This window comes from Poromitra crassiceps (assembly GCF_964638095.1).
Source record: "Poromitra crassiceps genome assembly, chromosome: 7".
In the NCBI taxonomy this organism is placed as follows: Eukaryota; Metazoa; Chordata; class Actinopteri; order Beryciformes; family Melamphaidae; genus Poromitra; species Poromitra crassiceps.
In genome coordinates, this window is record NC_139628.1 from 44,595,085 (window position 1) to 44,622,235 (window position 27,151).

Sequence of the window (27,151 nt, forward strand, 5' to 3'; positions counted from 1 at the left end):
GGGAGCCCAACAATGGCTTATTCAATTAGACAAACACGTGCTTATGAAACTGACAATAGTCGGGTTTCCATCCACCTGTTTTTATGCGAGATTTCAATTTGCGCATAAAACAACGGAGTGGAAACGCTGCCTAATTCGCAGAAACCTCCAAATATCGCAAAAAAGTTTTCACACTTGAGGGAGGCGGAAAAGTCGGGTGTATAAAATATAAAAGGAAAATGCGAAACGTGCGGGGGAAACAGATTAAGCGATATTCCGTTGTCTCTCCATTCAAACACCAGGCAGTTTGCCTTGATCACTGCAAAACATGACATGCCGTGTAGCCTCCACACAATAGGGAGTAAATAATTTTAACACGGTAAACACGTAAACACGGTAAATAATGGTAAATACGCAGCACAATACGTGGTAAACAGAAGACTGGGATATTAACTTTAAGGCGACTCACTTCTAGAATTGAATGAAATTGTATTCACTTACTATCTGCTCCGTGGATTATAACGGTATGCTTGCCGAGTCGCGCACCACCTGGTAATCCAGAAATGGCGTTATGGTACCTTTGTCTACTTGTAGATCATCAAGAAACTTTAAATTAGTAACGTTAGATGTGTTTAATAGAGCTGTATATCGGGTCTAGCAGCTGATCAGCAGTTCAGACAGCCTCAAACACGAGGTGATTGACAGCTCTATAATTCGCAAAATAGCAGTGGATGGAAACGCGCATTATTTCGCATTTTCTTTTGCCGACTTTCTGAAAATTCGAATAAAAGTTGCGATACATTTGGAGGGAAACCCAGCTAATGACTATGGTTCGACAGTTGCTCTGCGATACAACGCGTGCGGGGGGGACGAAAAATTGTTAAACGCAATATTCATTTTGGATCCTGTAAACTTCAGATCCCCCACGGGCGTTTGATGTCTGGATTCTGAGCTTATCTCTCGATGGGTTCTTTGACAGACAGCCTGTGGCAACAAAAAATATCTTTCAAAGATTGCTGATGATCTTTTGGACACGAAACGGAGACGACTATGGGGAGGAAGACAGACTGGGGTCATGGTTTCTTCTGGACTGGAAGAAAAGGGAGTGAAAACTCATTAAGGTATGCAACTATTTCATAAAAAAATATGATATACACTCATACAAACGTTTTCCCTCTGAAGCATCACTTCTCAACCGTTAGAATTGTGTGGTGGACCGGTGGCGTTTGTGTTTATGTGCACTGTGTGTATTTTTGTAGTTTGACATTGTTTTGCTGTGTTCTATGTTTATGTGGTCGAGAGAGTTTGACAATAAATGGGGAGAGCGACCGGCGCAAAACCGTTGAAACACAGAGATTAACAGTTATGTTACAAAAGCACAAATAAACACAGCTCCAAACAGCTCGCAAAATGCTCTGGGAAGGAGCAGCATTTCCTGTTTTTTTCCTGTGCTGAGGTGATCCACTCTAGCGATGCTATTGGCTGGGCTCCTCCGCTCTCAGCTATGTTATTGGCTGGGTGCTACACGCCCCCACGTGGGGGTATGAACATGTTGTTGCCCATAATAAGCATCCCGGCCAGACGGGGCCAGACCAAAACAACGAGAATACAGATAGGGGGGCAGCGTCTCGCAACATAAACACACAGCCACACAATTATATGAAGTGATGGTTTTTAGAGGGAAAACTTTTGTACGAGTCTATATCATGTTTTTTTTATGACATTGTTGCATACCATACCTTTAAATAAAAGTGATTGAACCTATAACCTGCCAGTGAAGTGAACCACTGAAACAGATGTGGACGATCCACAGGCACAGCTGTTCTACAAATCACACTCTAGACTACAGACTTGCAAAATGTAAACTACTGCTGAACTTTTGCTCCACATGCCGAGATCAATTGTGTGGAAAATTAAAATTCTGTTCTATTTTTGTCATCAGAGCGTAGACAGATTGGTGCGGTAACCACTTGCTTTAGAGGTCTGTTTGCGATTGAAGCTACTACCGCCAGAGGATAAATGCCTGGCGGATGGACAATGCAATCGAATAGCATCCCATGTAAGAGACTTCCCTCTGGAGCCATCCTACATGTGCCAAATTGTCTCTGGGCGGGAAGAATGCAGAGAAACTAGAGTGCTGCAGCAATACAATAATAATAAGAACCAAGAGAGCAGAGAATAATAAATCTCACTCTGCAAGAGAGAGAGAGAGAGACAGAGAGAGAGAGAGAGAGAGAGAGAGAGAGAGAGAGACACACAGAGAGAGAGAGAGAGAGAGAGAGAGAGGGCTGGAAAGCAAAAGGGTATTCAAAATAGATCTGCTTCACCCGCGTTTGCCGCTACTAATTCCACTCTCTCACGGTCAATTTCCCCCCCCCTCGCTCATAGCGCTTGTTTCAACGTTACCCCAGATGCACCGCGCGCGCCTTCCAGCCCCCCCTGCTGTGACAGCCCGTCACCCGCTCTGTAATTGACCAATGTGGGGGAAAAGGAGAGGCGGTGAATGCCAATGTTTGCTGATGGGGGAATAAAGCTCCTAGTCATGTAAACAACCGAGGGCTCAGACAAACGAGTTGGTGCTGCGTTCGTCTCAAAGGGCCCCCTGGGCGAAGACAAACCTCATGTATTATGAATTGGGGGAGGTGGTGGGGGAGAGAGAGAGACAACACTATTAACGTTGTGTTGGGGGAGGTGGGGGAGAGAGAGAGAGACAACACTATTAACGTTGTGTTGGGGGAGGTGGGGGAGAGAGAGAGACAACACTATTAACGTTGTGTTGGGGGAGGTGGGGGAGAGAGAGAGAGACAACACTATTAACGTTGTGTTGGGGGAGGTGGGGGAGAGAGAGAGACAACACTATTAACGTTGTGTTGGGGGAGTTGGGGGAGAGAGAGAGACAACACTATTAACGTTGTGATTCGCTATCTTCATAGACAAGAGGAACGGGGGGGGGGGGGGGGGGGGGGTTGGCACAGCTTTGTGTCAACAACACAGAACATCCACCACTGAATGCGGACGGGGGGGGGGCGTTGACTGAGCGCGATGTAATCGGCGCCGTTGTCGCGTCGTCGATCTTAACACACATGTCAAACCGACGCGGACGCTGCCGCCGAGCGGTCGCCCACCGGCGAATAAACCGGATAAATATTTAATGACGACACTGTGAAAATGATCAATGGCCCCCCGCGCGCGCCGGGGGCCAAGGCGTCTCAGTCCGGATAGATTTATCATTGTAAGCGAGAAAGTTGTAAGACTGATGACCGCTCCTTCAATAAATTTCCAATTTGGCCATTTAGAAGTAAGTGATAAAAGTGATATTGTGGAATAGTATTAGGGGTGGGAGGGGAGGGAACGGGTGCCATTTTTCATTAAGCGAAAGGAAGTGAAGTGTAATGTGGTCCGCAGACTGGAATAACGATTAGAGACGGGGATTCAGAGTGGAAACTAAATAAAGTGCTACAGCACGCGGGTCGGGTCACACACGTAGACATAAGCACAGACTTATAGAATGTACACATACGTGCCTCGGCATGGATATACAGTATTTATGCATGTCAGGCGTAGACTGGGAAGTTACCAGCAGAGTTGAGATGACAAAAGCCACTAGTGATGAACGCCACCTCCTCTACGGACGCCAAGCCCCGGCCCAACGACTGAAGTCAAGAAGAAGCTTTCTCAGCCATGTCCAGCCACTAATAACATCCCGAGAAGAAACCAGACTCCAGCTCTGGACAGAAAAGCTAGAGAATAACCCCCCTCCAACTGACATGAGAATCCCCCCCACTGAAAACCTCCCTCCTGGCTCAGAAGCACCTTGGTCTCAGTGGAAGACACTCAACCGCCTAAGAACAAGAACGGGACGATCTAAAGCTGCTCTGGCCAGATGGGGCTACATGACTAACCCAACCACCTGTGAATGTGGAGAAGCAGACCACACTATGGAGCACTGCCTTGTCTGCCCTCTGCTGCCCAACCCTTGCAGCTCAGAAGACCTTGCAGAGTTTAATAAACACACAAAGAACTGTGTAAAGAAATGGGAAACTGTCATATAACACCATGCTTCAAAGAAACGAAAAGAAGAAGGCGTAGACTCAGTTCTCAGTCTTTATCCGCTTTGCTCAACTAGCGACTGAGGACTTTCTCCCATTTTTTTGTTTTTAAAATGTAAACAATTTGAGAGTAAAAATAAATAAAACGAGCATCACAGAACTAACCCATATTCTTTAGGGCAGGCCTTCCTGCAGAAGGGGCGGTGACATGCAGAAGTCCTGTGCTTGTAAACGGATGAAAAGGAATGATGGAACGTTGCTCGGGGACATTGACACAGTTTTAAGAAGTTATCTCGTCTTTACAAAGTGATTCGCTGTCTCTCCAGTTTGTTTCACTATGGAGGAGAACTTGACAAAGGGGCATAGGTAGCGGTCGTTCTCGCCGCCGTTTAAACCGCAATTTCTTTCGCCTCTTTTCCCCGTCCCCAGATGATGGGTAGGCAGAGATCTCCAATCCTCTGCGAGCCGAGACTGTGTCAGACGCACATCGGTAATGCAGACACCGGGCAGGTGAGCGTGAGGCAGGACGGGGTGGGAGGGGCCTCTTCCAGGTACGTTGGGTTCCGCGCTCATTCCAATCATTCAGCATTCACTCCAGGCCGCCTCTCTCCACGTCTGGCTCCACCTAATGGAAACCGGCAGACGGGCTCCAGGTGCAAATATAAATGTCACTGCAATTACGCCGGAGAGAGAAGTCTGCAAGCAAACAGTATGTTAGGACGTCTGTGTGTGTGTGTGTGTGTGTGTGTGTGTGTGTGTGTGTGTGTGTGTGTGTGTGTGTGTGTGTGTGTGTGTGTGTGCATGGAAACGGCACTAAGAATACACTGTCTATTACAATGCGAGCAGCAGGAGCATAATTCTCTCTCTCGCAATCATCCTCATCTTCATTTTACCATCTCTGACTGACTCGCTCTCTCTTTGTACGCGGGTTTGCGCACACGTCTTTTGCACTGGCTTTGCCTTCTCTTTCGCTTTAGATTCAATCAGGGTGACCAAGTTCAGCATTCACCCAAACGAGCACAACAGTTTCACAACATTACGATATCATCGTGGCACAGTAGCCATTCATGTTAAAGGAAACATCCAACCTAAAATACAGCTGTTGACAATGTAGCTTTTGTCCATTTTGTTGATGGTGTATTTTAAAGCAGTGCAGCCGCTTCTATGTGACGTGTGTGTCGGTTTGTAGCGCGAGATGTCCGTTTGTAGCATGAGGGGGCGGGGCTAGGGAAGAGGGGCCACAGGGATAGGAAGGTGGTAGAGAGTTGGGATTCGAGGGGTGGGTAGGGGGAGTGGCTAGGGCAGGGGGTCTTCAACAGGTGGTCCGCAGGACAAGGAAGGACAAGGAAGTGAGAGTGGAGATAAAGCGCCGCAGTTCAAAGCCAATGAAACACGCACACACGCACGTGCGTGCACGCACACACACACACACACACAGTGCCAGGGAGAGGGGAGAGGCGAGTTTAAGTTTATTAGGATCACCAGGTCCACAAGCCTAGATGTTATTAGGATGTTAGGAGTATTAACCCTAACATACATGTCTTTGATGGTGGGAGGAAACCCACATGAACACGGGGAGAACATGCAAACTCCACACAGAAAGGGCCTGGGACGGACCAGGGTTCGAACCCGGGGCCTTCTTGTCGTGAGGCAGCAGCGCTAACCACTGAGCCACAGTGGCAGAAGGATCCAACCTGCGCAAACTTGTACCGCTTACATCAACACCTGGGTGTGATTTGTCTTCTTCCTGTGGCTCAACGTACAGTAGACACCATGACGTCACACTGACATTCCCAGCATAGCTGCAATGCTGTTTGATGGCAGAAACTGAAGATATACTACAGTGTAAGAGTATCTGAGGGTGGACTTTCCCTTTAAAACCGCTTTTGAAATCTGAAATAAAGATATTTAGCTCCTGATTTCACCAATTATAATTATGAATCTATTCGACCTCTGGGCATGTCTCATTCCATTGTCTAAGCCGCCTCTCCTTTCTCCTCCCTTGATTTCAAGCTGTCCCACAAGCTCTCCATCGATCTCACGCTTCTCTCTCTCTCACCAGCGTTTTATGACCAGTCGCCACCTGTTTGACTGTACTAATGCTTTGGTTATTTGATTGCAGGTCTGCGACAGAGGGATGAATACACATCAAAGTGGTGGAGCAGGCAGAGGCAAGTGAATGTATGTGGAACGTGGGTGGATATGCAAATGTGCTGGCAGATATGCAAATGCAATGCAAATGAGCCTTTACCCCCTCAAACGCACAGGTGATGAACCTCGATGCGCGGTTATCAGTCAGGCGTTTACGTGTAGATCAGGGTTCCTTCCTTCCCACGCCTTCTTCAAATTCAAGGACTTTCGAATGACTTTCCAGGCCCAATTCCGTCAAATTCAAGGACCCAACACGGCATAGTCTAAGACTCAGATCAAGGTTGATTACTGTTACAGCATTGGTAATTTTTATAACGATAACTAGCAGCGTTTACAGGAGCTCACAGACAAAGAGAGAGAGCCTCGAATGTGTGAATACTTCTCAACTGCTTTTAAACTGCTGTTAAACGTTTACTGACGTTAAGTAAAATAATATCATGTGTGTATGTGTGTGTGTGTGTGTGTGTGTGTGTATGTGTGTGTGTGTGTGTGTGTGTGTATGTGTGTGTGTATGTGTGTGTGTGTGTGTGTGTGTGTGTGTGTGTGTGTGTGTGTATGTGTGTGTGTGTGTATGTATGTGGGTGTGTGTGTGTGTGTGTATGTGTGTGTGTGTGTGTGTGTGTGTGTGTGTGTGTGTGTGTGTGTATGTGTGTGTGTGTGTGTGTGTGTAGTTTGACCACTGCACGGCGTCTGCTCTACCTGCATACAATAAGGTGACCCTTGATCAGCGGGGAGGAAGAAAGAAAGGGGGGTAAAAAGAAAACACCCCAAAAACCAATGATAACGTTGACTCTGTGACACGCGCTCGCCCACACATGATGTGAGCGCCCCCCTCCCATCCACCCCCCCTTCCCCCCCAGTTCCGCCCCCGTCCCCCCTACGGGTGGAGCACGTTAAGAATACTTAAAATGTCGTTGGCAGTAAACCGAGTGCGGATTACAGGGGTGTTAGGGTGTCATTATGTACATCAAACAAATCCACTATACCCCTGCCACGCCGTGAATAGCAATCCCTATCATCACCATAAAAAGGGCGTATTGTACGCATCGGCAGGCCCGTGCGCTCTAAATGGCATTTTTCTTTTGGTTACAAGAGTTCCGTCTATCATTATGCTAAAGCGATTACGCTGACCTTATTGAGATGCCAACAGTGCGCTCACATGCGGAGGGTAGCGGCTAATCCGTGAGGTACTGTATGTATGTCTGTGTGTGTCTGTGTGTGTGTGGGTAGTTGGGGCCATAACAGAGTTCCAAAAAGTCTAAAAAGACAAGCTTACAATGAATCAGTCATTCATTTAAGCAATATAGCATGAGAGCCAGTGTGTTGTGAAGAATATATCCCCCTGATCAGCTGTTATCCCACGAGGCCGCAGGCCGAGTGGGATAACTGCTGAGCAGGGGGATATATTCCACAACACACGCAGCTCGAGTGCTATATTGCTTTTATAAAACGGTTTCCAAGTATGATAATATAATAATAATAATAATACTATAAGTCTGACTCCGACTGGCATGTCATTCTGATAGAGTCAGTTGAAACACTACTGTAAGGCGGGACCGCAAGAACATGCGGGTGATTTGATTGGATCGTTCTGGAGACTGAAGTTGACATTGGCCAATCCTGGCGCTTGCTGAGTAGCCGAGAGCTTTCTGAAAACCCCGACAGGCAGCTCCAGCGCAGCATTGCATTCTCAGCGCTTGCTGAGAAGCTGAATGCTTTCTGCAAACCCCGACACCAACTAACGTTACGGGGTTAAATGCGGGGTTAAATGCGGGGTTAACAGCCTTTCTTTTGCAAAGAAGACATTAGCCCGCATCTATTCTTGTACAAAACATAATTTTCTGCGAAGTATTAGTAAAGTTATAAGCGAAGATCGATTCACAAGGATCTGACAGCTGTCTCCGCCATTTTTTTTTCCTACGTTGTCATTTGAGGTAAGCCTTATTATTACTCTCTTAGTAAGAGAGTTGCCATGGCAACCAATAACCCATGGCCATGGGTTATTGAACTCGGTTACTGGAATTATACAATGGCTGTGAACCAATCAGATTGCTTGATTTGAGAGAGCCATTTTATAATTAATAATATACTCTAACTAACTCTGTAATGTAATCTGATTACTACATGACTGTGACTATAATGGTGCACACTGTAATTGACTACCATTATATGAAATGAAACCAACTATCACTACAGGATAATAGAGATTTATATTAGTGTTAACATTATAATCTTAATTCCTATTAAAACATGTTTCTGAGTAATCCAACAAGCAATCACCTATCCTTTCCAACAGTATTTCTAATCTGATTGCTTTGTGTTTAACATAGTAATACCGATAGATACAGCAAGCAATTTGGTCATCAGATTACTGAAATCCATTTACATTAACATTAATCTGCTATCTGCACGCCTGCCTGCAGACAGTGATGAAAACGCAGTCTTTTTTTTTATCATTATCACACGGACACTGTGATTCACATTTCATTCATGATTTTACCCAAAAGAGTATTATCCAGATTACAAGTTAAGTGCTGCAGCAAAATGAAGAACTAGAAAAGTAGGTCATGGACCAATTTAATCCAAACCTTGAAGGTAGGTTTTGGACTAAAACACCTAGCGATATCTGAGCTTTTATAAACCCTATGAGATCCTGTATAAGACTGATGGAGATTCTAGCTGAGGAACAACCTGACAATTTAACATTCTCCTTTAAAACATGGTTAAATATATTATCATGCTTGCTTTTACTTCACCTATGGCCCGTGTTTCTCTCTCTGTCTGTCTGCAGAATATCTCAGAAATTTATATGAACGGATTTGCAGAAAACTTTGTAGAGAAGTAGGTCATGGGCCAATTTAGAACTGTTTAGCTTAACACACCCACTGGCCAAAAGGGGGTGTGGCAATGGGCACGTTGCCATATTCAAAAACTTTGTAGAAGGGTTGGTTGTGACTCGTGTACCAACTGATGAACTTTCCACTCCCACTGGCCAAAAGGGGGCGTGGCAGAGCTATGTAATCTACTGTCTGCCCTCTAGTTGTTATTGTTTAAATCAATGGTTCTCTAATCTTTTCACATGAAGGACCCCTAAACTGACAAAAATTAGACCACGGACCCCCATTTGATAGGATTTTGTCCCATGGTCCCCCATATGATAATAAGTTTGATGCTTTTAGATGTTTCATTACAGAAAGTATATAAAACCCATGACCAAAACAGTCATTGTGTTACTTATGAATGGAATTATAGCGAAAATAAATTACCCCCCTTTTGGCTGGGGACCCCCTGGAACTCCCTCAAGGACCCCTGGGCATCCCCGGACCCCCAATTGAGAACCACTGGTTTAAATTACTCTCTCTGCATTTTCTCCCCCTACCCCCTGTTGTTTTATATTGCTCACATTTTCATCTATCTTGCAAATGGAATCGTAAGGACAAATAGCACTATATTGTTTTTATTATTATTATTATTATTATTATCATCATCATCATCATTATTCCTATTACAGCAATTTGAGTTGGAGCCTAGATTCAGTTACAGGGAAAGGGTTAATGCAACTACTGGAAGTACTGCAGCCAGAGACGATTCACTAGCCAACAGACACCGTTGCTAAGTGACAAATTGCTAGCAAGGATAGGCAAGAGAGATTGACTGAGAGAGAGAGAGAGGTAGAGAGAGAGGTAGAGAGAGAGAGAGATAGATAGAGAGAGAGAGATTGATTGGCTCCCTCTTAGGAATTCTGGCTGCCTCTCTCCATGTCGGAGGAAGGTTGGATGAGAGGGGAGGGGGGAGGAGGGAGGGAGGGATGAGAGGGGAGGGGGGAGGAGGGAGGGATGGATGGATGGAGGATGGCGGCTGGGGGGGTTGGGGTGGGGGGGATAATTGCAGCTGTTAGCTTGATGATGCCTCGCAGAAAAGGGAAGAAAAACAATCTGAACAGAGAGAGAGCGAGAGAGAGAGAGAGCGAGAGAGAGAGGGTGAGAGAGAGCGAGAGAGAGAGAGGGTGAGAGAGAGAGAGAGAGAGAGAGCATGGGAGTGTCCGGGCATCCAGTATTGATTGAGAGGGGGTGATGTTCTCATTCTGTCTCCTCGTATGAAATGAATGTGATGGCTACCCAACCCGCCCCACAGGTTAAAAACATGGCTATTAATACTGTGATGTCTTTGTAATTGAAATGACACTGGCTGTAAATGTGAGTTAACATATCAGCCACTGAACGACGTGCTTTTGGAGAGACCTCATTTTCAAAGGGATGTTCCTGTTTTATAAGATCATACAGAAGATCACATGACGGTTAACAGTAGGTGATCCTCCCTCCTGACATCCCCCCTTCATTAGTAGGGTCATCTGTGGCACTTCCGTGACCGTGGAGAGCGAAGGTCCGTTTCTCAATGGATTTGTCATCTAGGAGGGTTAATAAACAAATTTAGCCGGGGTGTATTTTTAAAAAAGGCGGGGAAAATATTTGAGAGACCAAAATCCAAAATGTCTGCCGTGGAAATGAACTTTTTAATGGTTTGACCTACAATGATGCACAATACATGGTTTCAGAGCTTATACTGGTCAAGGAATACATATTTGGTGTTTATATAATGATTTGACTTATTTTTGACCTTCAAATACAAGATGGCTGCCAATTTTGAGCTCTAAAAGGCAGTTTTTTCAAAATCGTCATAGAGCCTTCATATTAGGCTTGAATGACAGGTCTTCTCATGATGAGTTGAATAATATACAGTATAAGTACACAGAAGTAATCTCTGAGGTCATTAAAGTCAATGTTTGTGTGTAAACAACAGTTGCTGATTTGCGGTTTCCCATTAAATAGGGTAGGCTACTGAGAATATGATGTCCAGTTCATCCCATCACATTTTCATAATGAACCAAAAACAATTTTGCACTATAGCCTAACATAAAATAGTATTCTGTATGCAAAGCTAGCAAGGTTAGTTGCTTGAGCTGAATTTAAAGGTCAACTCAAAACAAACAATGAAATTAACTTTGAAATTAAAACTGAATCCTAGGCTATTAAATTTCATCAGTACACAGTAAAGGAAACTTGTCTTTGAACTCAGCTGACTGTCTAGTCCTAATCCCTGTTGTGCAATGTCCCTTTTCAGTGAAGTTTTAGTTTTTGTTAAGAGTATGGACTTTTAATCTTGACCTTGTTGGTAGGCAACGGCCCTTTTTCAGTCAAGCATTTTCAGATTAGCCCAGTCAGTCTGTGAAGCAGTCAGTGTCAGCACTTGCGCGAGCTCGCTTTTTCTCTAACTAATGTTAACATTACACACTTTAAGACACTTTGTTTGAGGATATAAAAGGAGGTACGGTGGTGTAGTGGTAAGCACTATCGCCTCACAGCTCGAAGGTTGTGGGTTCGATTCCCACCTGGGACGATGTGAACGCTGAAGGAATGCGTGCCCGTCCGCATGTCCTCGAGTGCCCACCGCCCGGGTGGGGTCGTCAAAAGGGCCTTTCTGTGTGGAGTTTGCATGTTCTCCCCGTGCCTCCCGGGGGTTTCCTTCATATAGGAACCCCCTTCACCAAAAACATGCAATATCCTGGTTGCTAATGTGGTTCCTCCTCTGGTCGTTAAGGGCGCCTGTTCAGAGGGAGGGGAACTGGTTGGAATAGTGTGAACCTCCCACGTGCTATGTCCTACCGGTGAAGCTTTCCCTGTCAGGTGAAAAGAAGCGGCTGGCTAACTGCCCATGTCTCGGAGGAAGCATGGAGCCAGTTTCGGCTCTCCCCAGATCGGCAGAGGGTGGAGTAGCAACCAGGATAAAGAAATTACGTTAGCACTAATGGGGGATAAAAATTGGATAAAAAATCGGGGGGGGGGGGGAATATATAAAAAAGAAAAAGAAAAAGAAAACTTTGTTTGAGGTTATCAACGTTATTCACTAGTCTAAAGATAGTTCTACCATCAAGAACATATAAAACAAAAGCAAAAACTATTTTTATTTGCAGAAGTCATCATTGATATTTGGTGTTAGCTAACGTTAGGTAACGTTATTATTTTTAGCTAAAGTTAATGTTATCTGTCTCCACAATTCTGTCAACTGACATATGCATTTGCTTTTGAAAATAAACAGCGTATAACAGCAATATAATATAACAGTAATATAATAGCAAGTTGCTTTCCCTCCCAATGAAAGACAAAGCACACAATGTCCTATGAATGTGTCCTAAAATGTGACAAGCCTTGCAAGCCCACCGATACAATAAATCAAGGCAAATGGGACAGCTTACAATTAAAAGCCCAAGACTGGTCAGGACTTGATAAATTTGATGATGTTTACACCACCACCTCCTGGGAAGATGGGGCAACCAATCGGTACATGCATTCGTCATGTTATATTTCTATTTAATCTTCAGTTATGCTTAAGCAAGCCAGGCTGTTTATTTTCAAAAGCAAATGCATACAGTATGTCAGTTGACAGAAGTGTGGAGACAGATAACATTAACTTTAGCTAAAAATAATAACGTTACCTAACGTTAGCTAACACCAAATATCAATGATGACTTCTGCAAATAAAAATTGTTTTTGCTTTTGTTTTATATGTTCTTGATGGTAGAACTATCTTTAGACTAGTGAATAACGTTGATATCCTCAAACAAAGTCTCTTAAAGTGTGTAATGTTAACATTAGTTAGAGAAAAAGCAAGCTCGCGCAAGTGCTGACACTGACTGCTTCACAGACTGACTGAGCTAATCTGAAAATGCTTGACTGAAAAAGGGCCGTTGCCTACCAACAAGGTCAAGATTAAAAGTCCATACTCTTAACAAAAACTAAAACTTCACTGAAAAGGGACATTGCACAACAGGGATTAGGACTAGACAGTCAGCTGAGTTCAAAGACAAGTTTCCTTTACTGTGTGCTGATGAAATTTAGTAGCCTAGGATTCAGTTTTAATTTCAAAGTTAATTTCATTGTTTGTTTTGAGTTGACCTTTAAATTCAGCTCAAGCAACTAACCTTGCTAGCTTTGCATACAGAATACTATTTTATGTTAGGCTATAGTGCAAAATTGTTTTTGGTTCATTATGAAAATGTGATGGGATGAACTGGACACCATATTCTCAGTAGCCTACCCTATTTAATGGGAAACCGCAAATCAGCAACTGTTGTTTACACACAAACATTGACTTTATTGACCTCAGAGATTACTTCTGTGTACTTATACTGTATATTATTCAACTCATCATGAGAAGACCTGTCATTCAAGCCTAATATGAAGGCTCTATGACGATTTTGAAAAACTGCCTTTTAGAGCTCAAAATTGGCAGCCATCTTGTATTTGAAGGTCAAAAATAAGTCAAATCATTATATAAACACCAAATATGTATTCCTTGACCAGAATAAGCTCTGAAACCATGTATTGTGCATCATTGTAGGTCAAACCATTAAAAAGTTCATTTCCACGGCAGACATTTTGGATTTTGGTCTCTCAAATATTTTCCCCGCCTTTTTTAAAAATACACCCCGGCTAAATTTGTTTATTAACCCTCCTAGATGACAAATCCATTGAGAAACGGACCTTCGCTCTCCACGGTCACGGAAGTGCCACAGATGACCCTACTACATAGCAACTGTATTGTGACAGAAATCACACTTTTTCTTTGTTGTTGTTTTTTTTTTGGGGGGAAGGGGGGTCTATTTTCTATCAAAGGTGTTCCTTCCCTTGTTGGGTTTGTTTCTGGATAAAACGTCTATACAGTGTATTGTAAATGAAAAGGGTGTGGGCAGGCTCAGTGTGAGGACTGTTTTGTGCGTTGAATATGAATGTTTAAAAGCTAGCACCAATTTATATTACGTATGTGGGACATGCAAGGAGGGTTAGGGTAAGTCGAGAATTTTGATGGGAGGCGTGTGTTTTTGAGTGTGTGAGAGTGTGTGTTTTTGAGTGTTTGTGTTTTTGAGTGTGTGCGTGTGTGTGTGTGTGTGTTTTTGAGTGTGTGTGTGTGTGTGTGTGTGTGTTTGAGTGTGTGTGTGTGTTTGAGTGTGTGTGTGTGTGTGTGTGTGTGTGTGTGTGTGTTTTTTGAGTGTGTGAGTGTGTGTGTGTTTTTGAGTTTGTATGTCTGTGTGTGTGTGTGTGTGTGTGTGTGTGTGTGTGTGTGTGTGTGTGTGTGTGTGTGTGTGTGTGTGTGTGTGTGTGTGAATGTGTGTTTTGGAGTGTGTGAGTGTGCTCGGCGGAATAACTATCTTTGCCTTATTGGCTTTTATGTTGACTTATTGGTTGTAAAGTTTGTGTTAAGTTATATGATCGATTATTGAGCATGTGGGTGTGCCAAGACTTACATTGTCATCATAGCAACTAACCCTTAAAATTATATGATCGCCATTTTACTATCAAAATGACCATAGACAACAGTGAAAGGAGCGTTCTATACAAATCCTGTGGATAATATCGTCACAGCAAACCAAACAACACAAAAGCTTTGAGGAACTCAATATCAGTGGAATCACTATTGTACTATATCAGTCAGCGATAGCGATAGCAAAACAGACAGATAATCATGCTACAGTATGTGATTTTTCAAGGCCGTGTGATCCAAAGATAAATGAAATAAATCCATTTGCGATAAATTGGAATAATGAAGTGGATGAGCGGTTGCCGTTTTAGAACAGGTTGTGTAGCGGATTACATTTCTCGTTAACATTTGCTGAACTCGGTCCTGATGCAGATCTAAGCCTCGCCTGTTCCAGCTGAACTCCGGGGCCGCCGGTTGAACCTCGGCGTTCTGCGCTCAGCGCTTAAAGAACAAGAACAAATCTGTTTGATCCCTCTGCTAATCCAATAGCTGCATCCAAGTATGGGAAAGAGATGAAGGGAGAATGAGGGAGGGAGAGGGGGGGGGTGAGAGACTAAAAGAAATTGGGGGGGAGAGAGAGAGAGAGAGAGAGAGAGAGAGAGAGAGACAAGGCAAGGAGAGATAAAAATTGCTGTAGGTGCAGAGAGAGTAGCGAGCAAAGGGTGAGAGGGGGTGATACAGTACAAAGGGGGAAAGGAATAAAAGATGAGCACAGAGAGAGAGAGAGCGCGAGTAAGAGACAGAGAGATGCTGAGTTCAAAGGTCTCTCTACAGACGCGAGTCGAGAGACACGGCGGCTGTGGAGCCTTTTCGCTGTAAAGCCACATCGGGGAATAAAAACGAGACTTTCCTCTGTTCTCTCATTCTCTTTCACTCTCTCTCTCTCTCTTTCACTCTCTCTCTCTCTCTCTCTCGCTCGCTCCCTCTTCTTCTCTCAAACAAACAAACACGCGCCGCGCACTTCCTCTCCGTGCCAGAGAGCGGGTGTCTCGTGTTTCCTCCGGTGCTGCCTGCGGCGATCCTGTGGGACCCCCAGGTGCCTGTTAAGCACACAGACAGGCTGACGAGGCGAGGCCAGACGCTGCTTACTGTGTTACTGTATTACTATCTGCAGTAAGTGGCTGGTTGGGAGTATTACCTGCACATCAAAACAATGGCATCCAGGAAGCAGGGGGTGGCGGGGGGGGAGAGGGGGCGTCGTCTTTCTGGCAAGCGCGGCTCGCGAGCGTGACGTCTTGTGCTCCCAACTCAAAGCATCAGGTTTTAACTGTATGTACGAGTAACTTTCAAGGCCTGTTGATTCCCCCCCACTGATTATCAAAGTGAAGAGTTAGCCCTCCAAGAATACTGGAGCATATCAATGTGCTTACTGTATTTCTATGTTACTATCTTTCAGTAAGTGGGTTAAAGTCTTACACATCAAAGCAATGACATTCAGGACTTGTAATTGTAATAACATGTAATTACAGCTTTCCACAAAGCGTTCTGCTCACATAGGGCAACAGTGGTTTAGATAAGAGTATACACATATACACTGTATACTGATTAATTATACACATATACTGATTAATTATACACATATACACTGTATACTGATTAATTATACACATATACACTGTATAATGATTTAGCCTCTCAGAACTGTTCCATAACAGTAATTAACATGTATTTTATTTTTTGCATATATTACTAACAAGCTGCATCAGCAGAATACAAACCTACAGAAAACGAGTCAAAAGTAGCTCCGTGCTAGTTTCAAGCACCTGTTTTGTGTCTATGAAGCTGACCGACACAGCAGCTTAAAGCATCAAACCCAAATATATCAATTATACATTCACAACTAAACAATAATTCTGATCTAGCTTAAACTGATGACACACAAACTATAGAAACATCAAGAAGACCGAAGGCAACCTGCTTATAGGCCTAGCCATGATTTTATTTGCAGAGGAGAAAGCGCCAACTACGGACCAGTGGAGGTAACTGCCCCAAAGATAAGTGAATGGAACTGAACGAGCATGCAAAATGAAGGGAAGACTATGAACAGTCCTCCTTATGGTCACGGACAAACCAACACATATCTGTGACAATCAAACAAGTGCAAACAAAACGGCACAGTGGTGTGGCCACTCACGGCCGCTACTACCACCCACATGACATGCACCTAGCCACTCCCCCTACCCACGTCATGAATCCTGACTCTCTACCACCTTCCTATCCCTAGCTATAACCCCTCTTCCCTAGCCCCGCCCCTTCACTAAACTAAACGTCCATGAGTCAAGGCTGAATTATGCTCACCCTGCCGTGAAGGGCGCGGGGGTGGAGCGAGGGCCGGGCGCGTCAAATGACGTAAATTTGTTGGGCGTGGTTATTCGTTAGCTCCGTCTGGCGCTCGCCTTGTACCTGATTTTTTTTCTAACAGCGCGAGCAGCGCACGGCTTCTCTCCAAACATGTCCGCTTTCAAGCCACTGAGCCCTGAACACTGAGCTGTGTTTTCGCCACATTTCTTGACCCATGTGGTAGGCTAAACTTTGATTTGCAACTGTTCCTTTTTAGTCATTTAACCAAGTAAATGTGTTGTGTTGAGAGCATTATTGAGAGAGATTAAAAGCAGCACAAAGTAGGCTATCAGGGCTGAGAAGTAAAATGGCTTTCAGTAAAAACAAGTTTGGTGATTTGATTCCTTCATGTGCTGATGTGCGGTCGTTTGAGAGTGAAAGCGCACTCAGTACTGCACATAATAGCGTTTCATTGCGACTTTTCACGGGCTGTTCTCACCATTGTACAATACATGCTGATCACTTTCTGAGTATAATGGCATCAGCCCCAGCGCGAGGTCTGCACGGAGACTCGCGGGGCCCCACCCCACGGAGCTTTGCTCGAGTATAAGAGCACCTTGAGTGAGTGAGTGAGTGAGTGAGGGAAAATCTTAGTGTAACCAATCATCTGTTTATCTGCAGAAATGCATGACGTTAGCCAGGCAGGAGGGACGTTAGCTATAGTAATAATAACCTACATAATGACGGTGGTTGAGTGCCAGTATATGAATGGACCAATTTGCAGGGTCTGTTGCTTTTCATGCTGCTCTTTTTGTTGGGTTATTTATAATGTGGTGGAAATATTGAGCCTGTGGTGGGACAGCAATGTGAAGAGATGTGCCCACAACCTGTTGTCAGTCGGGCCCAATACTCCTGTTTCTCCACTGGCAGAGATATCATAACCTATATGGTGCCTACTACAATTCAAAATAACCAAGATCACAGTTCATATCTCTTGAGCTGCACTTACACTCAAGCTAACAGATGCTACAGTAAATAGATTGACTGTGCGTTACAGTAATGGGTGTGAATCTAGATCACTAGTCGAATCCATGAGCCCTGCGGTGTCCCGTTCAGGCGCCAGTGGTTTCACCTTTTGTGGGTTATTTTCATCAACCTGAAGACGTTCCGATGTTGTTTCCGAGCGGTCGCGCGACGTGAAAAGTTATCCCTCCAATAACACGCTAGCATATGGATTAGCCTGTGTCTCTGCAGGTCTACAGGGCTTCTGGGAACACCGTGTGGGATTGGAAAGGATCAGAGAATCAATAGAGGCAGAGCATACAGTAAGACGGTGTGGAGCTTGTGTTTAGCGTTTGCATACGTTAAGGGTTAGCTGTTAGCTCTAAAGATGGAATGTAACTAAGTACATGTACTTATGTCAAGTATGGCTACTTGCTACTGTACTTAAGTACAATTTAGAGGTACTGTACTTGTACTTTAGGCTACTTGAGTAGTTCCACTTCATGCTAATTCACTACATTTCAGAGGGAAATTAAATTAATTATTAAATTATTAAATAAATTATTTAATTCATAATTAAAATGTGCTCCGCCTTTACCAGCTGCAACATTAAAGCGATGAACACGGAATCAATAATTATAGTCCAAAAACATGATTCTGAAATGGGCCATTCGGCATAATGACGACTTTTTATTTTTGCTACTTTAAGTATATTTCGATGCTAATACATTTGTACTTTGACTTACGCAAGATTTTGAATGCAGGACTTTTATTGTAACAAAGTATTTTTTTTACACTGTGGTTATTGTTACCTTTACTTAAATCAAAGATCTGAATACTTCTTCCACCACCAACTGTGGGCTGACAAGAGGTGTCCTTTCAGCCTACTTTCACACCGTGTGCTGTTTGGCGGACACATGCGCTGCATCGCCTGCACTCATCATTTCCCTAGACATGCAGGCATCTCTCTCTCTCTCTCTATATCTCTCTCTCTCTCTCTCTATCTCTCTGTCTCTCTCTCTCTCTCTGTCTCTCTCTCTCTCTCTCTCTCTCTCTCTCTCTCTCTCTCTCTCTCTCTCTCTCTCTCTCTCTCTCTCTCTTTGCCCTTTCACTATCCTCATTCTGTAAGTGTATTTAGACAGTGTGCAGTCCCGCAGGACAGGGAGAGCCAGGGTGGTTACCAGTGCTGAAGTCTGCAAAGCGTCCATGATGGTAGTTCATCATGCCAGAGGAGAGGAGGAGCGAAGGAGGAGATAAGGAGAAGGTGAAGAAAGAAGACAGGATGTAAAGGAGGAGTGGAGGAAGGGAGTGTGTGTGTGTGTGTGTGTGTGTGTGTGTGTGTGTGTGTGTGTGTGTGTTGGGGGGGTGGTAGGGGAGGCTCGCACTGATGAGAGGTCAAGCCGAGTGTCCTTGCCTGCCTATCACACGAACACCACAGGGACTAGCTGAACACACACACACATCCCACTTCTCCATACATACACACCCCACAGTACCACCACACTCCACCAAGGGGAGCTCTGATGCTGCAATGCTTTGCTGGGCATGTTGCATCTCCCCTTTCTCCCTCTGTAACCTCCCCTCCCTTCCTTTCGCCCCTCTCTCTCTCTCTCTCTCTCTCTCTCTCTGTCTCTCTCTCTCTCTCTCTCTCGGCGTGGAGTCCCTATCACCTCACCTAATTCTGTCTGCTTCATTTTATCCAGTACAAAGCTGACAAATTCATAGGTTTTGTGGTGCGATACGGTGAATGGAAAACACACACACACATAGCGAGGGAGAGCGAGATAGAGAGTGTGGGAGAGAGAGAGCGTTGACTTATTTCACAGCTTAGTGTTGCGGCAGTGTATACACCATGTTGCAAGAGCCACTAAGCAGAAATTGGACAAGACTTTTGAGAGCGCTGATGCTGTGAAATAGCCTCAGCAGGAATATAACGCTACGTGTTGTGGACCGGGAAGGGGGGGGGATGGAGTGGGGAGGGGGGGATTTTCGATGCATGGTATCATGGCGGCTTTGACGGGACGAGGAGAAGAGCGTATTATCGCAATTACCCTAGCATTTTAGGCGTTAGCGGACGCAGTTAGGGTTCCGTTGACATGCAAAGGGTTCACATCTACTCTGTACAGACAGTATCATCTCCATGTGTAAAGTGAGGGGAATATAATATGTGCAAGGTGTAGAAGTCTCTCAACACGTCTGCATGCCTCCACACTTCTGTGCACATGAATAACTGTGGAGTTGATATGAATAGCTGCATATTTTTGCACACCCCATACATACCTCCCAGTTAGCCTATATACATACTGTACAATGATATATTTTTTTAGAATTCTTCAGCATTTTCATAATTGTCACAATGTGATGTGAACATCACACATCGTCTGGTGCTATGCGCGGATACAACTTCCTGCTATTTTGCACATCCTATGCCAATGCTCAAATCCAGATCCGCCCTCCCCCCATATATTTCGACTCAATTTGTACACCTTTTAGAGTTTTCGGTTGCATAATGTGCACAGTATGTATATCACCGGCATGTACTCTACAGCCACAGTGTAAACACATTGTCAGAGGTGTGTGTGTGTGTGTGTGTGTGTGTGTGTGTGTGTGTGTGTGTGTGCGCGCGCACGCGGACATGCTTGTGTGAGAGAGAGGGTCAATGTCATCAATATCCCTCTCTGTGTGTCTCTCAGAGGGACTGTCCAGTGTAAACCGAGAGAGCTCTTTAACACTTAGGCCGCCTGCTATGTCAATTAAGAGGCTCCGCCTCCGCCGGGGATTCAAGCTGTTAGGCGGCTTAATGGAGATTGGCTGGACACTGACACCCACATGACAGCCATGTGGGCGGTTAGGGCCAGTTGAGAGGCATGCAGTACACGTCACAGCCATGTGGGCGGTTAGGGCCAGTTGAGAGGCATGCAGTACACATCACAGCCATGTGGGCGGTTAGGGCCAGTTGAGAGGCATGCAGTACACGTCACAGCCATGTGGGCGGTTAGGGCCAGTTGAGAGGGTGGTTAGGGCCAGTTGAGAGGCATGCAGTACACGTCACAGCCATGTGGGCGGTTAGGGCCAGTTGAGAGGCATGCAGTACACATCACAGCCATGTGGGCGGTTAGGGCCAGTTGAGAGGCATGCAGTACATGTCACAGCCATGTGGGCGGTTAGGGCCAGTTGAGAGGGTGGTTAGGGCCAGTTGAGAGGCATGCAGTACACGTCACAGCCATGTGGGCGGTTAGGGCCAGTTGAGAGGCATGCAGTACATGTCACAGCCATGTGGGCGGTTAGGGCCAGTTGAGAGGGTGGTTAGGGCCAGTTGAGAGGCATGCAGTACACGTCACAGCCATGTGGGCGGTTAGGGCCAGTTGAGAGGGTGGTTAGGGCCAGTTGAGAGGCATGCAGTACACATCACAGCCATGTGGGCGGTTAGGGCCAGTTGAGAGGCATGCAGTACACATCACAGCCATGTGGGCGGTTAGGGCCAGTTGAGAGGGTGGTTAGGGCCAGTTGAGAGGCATGCAGTACACGTCACAGCCATGTGGGCGGTTAGGGCCAGTTGAGAGGCATGCATTACACATCACAGCCATGTGGGCGGTTAAGGCCAGTTGAGAGGGTGGTTAGGGCCAGTTGAGAGGCATGCAGTAGAGTATGAGGTTTTCATCCCACGATGCAATTTATGATTATTTTCATTATGGATTAATCTGTCGATTATTTTCTTGACTAATCAATTTGTCGTTTGGTCTATAAAATTGTGGAACATTTTCCATCAAAGCCCAACATGACGTCCTCTAATGTCTTCTTTTGTCCTGACCAACAGTCCACAACCCAAACACAATCAGTTTACTGTCATAGAAACCAGAACATATTTAAAGCCCCATTATGTAATGTTAGATGGTCTATTTTGGGGGGAACTGTGCCACCATTAAAGATTGTTAATTATAATGCTACACTTCCCTGTTTGTACCTTCAGCCTTATCTTACTGCTTGTACTTGTACTCACTAATTACCTTTCTGCAGTGTTTATAACTGATTCTAAACAGTGCAGTTATTGCAGAAATAGACTCAATAACAATGAAACAAGAACAAGAGTATGCACCTGACCTTTTCACTGCGCTCTTTGAGTGGATTTGGATTGGATTTGGCGACACTGATTGGCTGAAGGAGTTTGTCTGTCAAGGCAAAGTACTCCCACCCCCTGAAATCACTGGGGGCGGGACGGATCCGCAGAACGAAACAGAATGTGAGGTCACATGATCATATGGTTTACTAGCCTTAATGAAATTCTAATTTGCATCATTGAATCTGCTCACAACTGTCTGTGTGTGTGTGTGTGTGTGTGTGTGTGTGTGTGTGTGTGTGTGTGTGTGTGTGTGTGTGTCATTTGCCTAGTGGTCATTATGGTGCAGTTGGTGGTAGGTAGGATGCCTCATGTCGGCTTCCTACACTCATTAAGCTAGTCTCACTCTGCTGATCAGACACAGCCCTACAGCGCAACATTGTTGACCCCGACCGTGTGTGTGTGTGTGTGTGTGTGTGTGTGTGTGTGTGTGTGTGTGTGTGTGTGTGTGTGACTGACTGTGTGGGTGATCGTTTGCCCTTATCCTAAAGGCAAGTATGGCATATGGTCATAAAATAGCAGCTCACAAAATTCTGGCCTATTTCCAAATGTCAAAGTTATCACACTCAAACCCATAATAATAATATAGCCGCAAGCGGCCATGAAAGGGGCTCAGGCCCCTTTTCTGAACGGTACTGACGTCCTAAGAAAGTGTCAGTGGTTCTGTGGACATGGTCCCAAATATCCTTTGATATATCTGCAGAGTTTTGCAATCAATGGACAAACGTGTGGAGTTACGGCCTTATTTTGTGTTAGGCCATGCCCATTTTTGGCGTATACGGCTCCCCCTTTTGGTCAAATCGCACACAATTCGGTATGCATGGTCGTTGATGATATCTGAACATGTTCACAGCGTTTTGTGATGATTGGATGATCGGTCGTGAAGTTACGGCCAATATGTTCTAAGCCCCGCCCTTTGCGAAGAAATTTTTGTCGATGGGGACCATGTTTTTTGATCTTACTCATTTATACTAGAAATGTGTATTGCAGTCGCCCGAAGGGTATATACCAAATTTGGTGTTGAAAACGCCCAAATCCAAAAAGTAGACGTCACATTACTGTACTTTCCCCACCAAAACTTTCAAAATATCTCAAAAAACTTCTAGGAGGACATTGCGGGTCCAAATCACAAAGTTGTAGAGGATGGACCAAGTTTCGTGAAAATCGGACTTATGGCCTTTAACTCATTGAATGCCATGGACGTCCTTCGACGTCCAATTAAATAGTGACGTAGAATGCCACGGACGTCCTTCGACGTCCAATGCGTTTTTTGACGGTGGGACGTCGATCAAAGCCTTCCGCAGCTCCTGTACAACTATAGTAGCTATTGGAGGTGTATAACCTATTTTACGGACTCATTAGGTGGCGACAGTGCTTGCTCGGTGCAGTCCAGATTAGAGACAGGTCCGAGAAACAGCCTAAAAGCCGTGGATCAAAGACAACCCGATGCATGCTCCCAGAGCCATTTGCTCTGTCGCGGGAGCTGACATTGGCTCCGAACAGGAGTCAATCCGCGCTCACAACTGAGCCCCTCTGTCCCTGTCTGTCTGTCTGTCTGTCTGTATAGTTTCTCCACCCGATTAGCAGACAGGAAAGCAGCCCCTGACGCCAAACCATTCAGCAATCCGGGTTGGCTCTTCCCTGCTGTGGCGCTGAGAGCCGACAGCAGCACACAAACGCAGCACTCCGAAAATATAATGGTTGCGTGAGGCTGTGTGCAGTGTGGGGAGGAGTTTACGGGGGGAGGGGGGGAGGGGGGTGGTGCACGCAGGGCATCACACAACAACTACGTCACTACATCAGAAAATATTATCTTCAGACTCAGTGAATGTGCTTGAAATGCTGCATTTCACAAAAGGCGGATTATCTCAGCTAATAATTTGAAAAGCCTGAAAACGCTGAAAACAACCTATCTTCTCCGGCTCATAACTAAAGAACGGAAAATGGTATCAATAAACTTTTTTTTGCTGATGATACAATAGAGCCAGCTCGTTCTTGTGCGTGTTCGGTGTTTACATAGTAATATCACACAATATTCTGTGGGCCTCGAGAAATCACTGAAAACGCTCTGAAAACTCTGGCACTGGGAGCATCCGTTCTCCAAAAGTGGCTGGCACTGAATGAGTTAATGTAAAACATATAATTATAGCGCCACCTTCAGGTCGATTGGGAAAATATTTCTTGACCCAGTAACGGTCACCAATATCTGTCATTGGGCCAATTTTGAAGTGTCTGCGATGTACCAAATCACAGGATTTGCGCCAACATGGCAGAACAATAATAACGGGGCTGGAACCCCTAATTATTGCTATGTGACAGAAATTGTGGAGTCTGGTCGCCATGGAAATGTCTCCGTATAATTTACCAGCACTTACTTTACTCTAAATCACTTCTTCTGTCATTAAAAGTACAGGAGGTTTGGTGCTATCTGTCGTTTTATTCAACTTTGAATGTGTGTGTGTATGTGTGTGTGTGTGTGTGTGTGTGTGTGTGTGTGTGTGTGTGTGTGTTTTTTTTGCAGCCGCACACAAAGGAGTCGGCCGTACTTTCTTTGTGTTAATGCATTCACATCAGGCCTTTTTGCATCCCGGGCCACTTACGATGCCTATTATTAGGGCTGACAAGCCATTCATTCCAATTACAATTACCAAAACACTGGGAAGAAGTAAGCAAGGCAATTGTAAAGTGAAATTGATTGCATCTCACTGCCGCTATCTCCGACTGCCAATTGATGGCCTGGTGTATCGAGCCTCTGCCGTTGGCGCTGTTCAATTCGTCTTGGGGGCTGTGTGTTACTGTCTGCGCGGGTGTGCGGGTGTGTGTGTATTTGTATTTGTGTGTATTCGTCTTGGGCTGTGTGTTACTGTCTGCGCGGGTTGTGCGGGTGTGTGTGTATTTGGAATTTAAGTAGATAAAACATGCCGGCTGGCACATCCAAATTCACACACGCAAGCGTCCAAGTTGCTCCTTTGCTTCTCATTACCTACTATTAAAGGTTTGTAAAGATGTGTTGGCTAATTTGTTCAGAAAGGCTATAAGTGCGTTGTCGCCTTTGATAAATTAGGGCGCATTCCATTTGTGTAGCTAAGTACATTATGTGCATACATACTGAGCAGGGCACTGTCTCCCCCTGGTTCATTAAGAAGAGCCCAAAACACTGCTCTCCTATGCATAATGCATGGGCTGATGTACGCACATTACATTGGCGCTATGATGGTGGGGATGTTTGACCTTTGGACTGTGATGACCACTTCCAGGGTTCCCACATGCTCCACATGCATGGAATTCAAGATCTTTTCAAGGACTTTCCAGGCCCAATTCCCTCAAGGCATACTGTACTGTAGTTTGAGACACGGATCAAGGTTGTTCCAACACAGAGTTTTTATAATGAGAACGAGCAGGCTTTACAGAAGCTCACAGGCATGTGAGAAATAACGAAATAATGAGGCATGTGTGAAATAAAAAGAATCAAAAGGACTTCCATTTATATTCTTGCACAACATATATAAATTCAGGCACTTTCAATGACCCATGTCTATTTTCAAAAACTAACTTTCAAAGATTTCAAGGACCCTCCACTTTAACCCATGAATGACCCCTGAGTATGAAGGTGACATAGATTTGTGGCTATTTTAGGGGGAGGGGAATAAACACAACAGAAGAAAAACAAACATCCGCACTGGTCTTCTGTTCGTCTCCAACCTGAAACCAGAGAAACTGTTGAGATAAGTTGGGTGGCAAGGAGGGGAGAGGGGCAATGCGAGTCAGGCGCTCCCCCTAGACACAGAAACAAAGAGCATAGAAGGCAAGAGATGACGCTCTGGTGTTTTTTTTATAACAGCACTGCCGCCATTTTGACCTGAAAATGCCTCCTCCGGCCAATGGGAAGTATCAGATAACAATGACAGAGAGACACACACCACGACCGGGAAGAACACAGGCCATTTCGGTAGAGGTACTTTTGTACAGCACTTTGTAGACGGGACGTTTTACAGGCAGGTAATCTCCTTCAGGCCAAAATGGCGGATTTGCAGTGCGCTGATGTCGCAACGGAACAACCTATTAGCCTTCAGTTCTTAATAAGTAAGTTCTTTGGTGACGAGATAGAGACAGAGACAGCGAAAGAGCTAAAACAACCGGGCAGAGATCGGGGGGCGGGTGGCAGCTATAGACGAAAGGGGCCCCCCCGTTCGTTCGGCCGTGCCGTGTTTACCTGGCGCAGGTTGCGGGTGACGCGCACGTCGTGCCAGGCGTTGTCGTTGAACTTGCCGTTGACGGGCTCCACCAGGGCCTCGAAGGCCCCCGAGCCCAGGTTGATGACCAGCCAGACGGCACCGCTCTTCAGGGAGAGGTTGACGTAGTCGGCCGACTTGCCGGTGTGCAGCATGAGGCCGTTGCGCTGCAGCGTGCGGAAGGACAGCGTGATCTCGTCCGTGCTGCTCTGGATGGGCGTCAGCGACAGGTCGTAGCAGAAGAACTCATTGCCCTTGAAGGTGGCCACCGACTCTTCCTTCCCTGGGGACGAGAGGAGAGAGGAGAGGGGGGAGGAAGGGGAGAGAGCCAGGTGAGTTCGGTGCCTTTCAACAGCAAATGATGTCATGGCTTTAGAAGCTTCCGATAGGTTAATTGACACCATTTGAGTCAATTGGAGGTGTACCTGTGGAAGGGTTAGGGTTGATTGATTGATATCTGCATTGCTATTCGTTAAAGCCTCCACTAAGCCAGTATGGTTCTCCAAAACCCCATATTGTCAGAGCCTGTATGAAAACTGGAATAACTGTGCTTCATCTGTAATGCTTTGTTCTATGCAAACATCATGTGGGTCAAAGATTTTGAGATGAAACCAATTAGATGATTACTTCCATCAGAGCAAAGCAAGCAAAACGAGAAGAAGGGATGAATGAGAGAGAAGGCGAGTGAAAGAGAGGGACGCAGAGCAGACAGATGAGAGGACAAAGAGAAAGAAGACGTGTGGACATCTTTGGTAATAATGGCTGTCATTCTGTCGGTCTGCTACACACGCCTTGCTTCCGCCACAGTGAGCTCTGTTCACACACTAGCAGTCCAAACAGCCGGTTTAGCACAAGGGACACATGTCAAACCCCGGCCCACCAGCAGGGGGACGACACCCGTTCCGCCTGTCAGCAACTGAACAGATCTCCATCTGCAGCTGTCACAACAACAGCAAACATGGCTGCATCAACGCACACGCGCACACGCACGCACGCACACACACACACACACACACACACACACA

The 27,151-nt window shown here is 45.3% G+C and overlaps 1 protein-coding gene across 1 annotated transcript in view; it reads right to left on the bottom strand.

The window, feature by feature from the left end:
- The window catches only part of nrxn2b (neurexin 2b), a gene marked incomplete at both ends in the record, with an annotated part of 582,739 nt that extends 556,458 nt beyond the window's left edge, over nt 1-26,281 (bottom strand). Inside the window, one exon of the mRNA XM_083639787.1 lies at nt 26,108-26,281. Coding sequence (XP_083495913.1) covers nt 26,108-26,281 — 174 coding nt within the window. The remainder of the gene's footprint in view (nt 1-26,107) is intronic.
- Nucleotides 26,282-27,151: the final 870 nt, after the last annotated feature.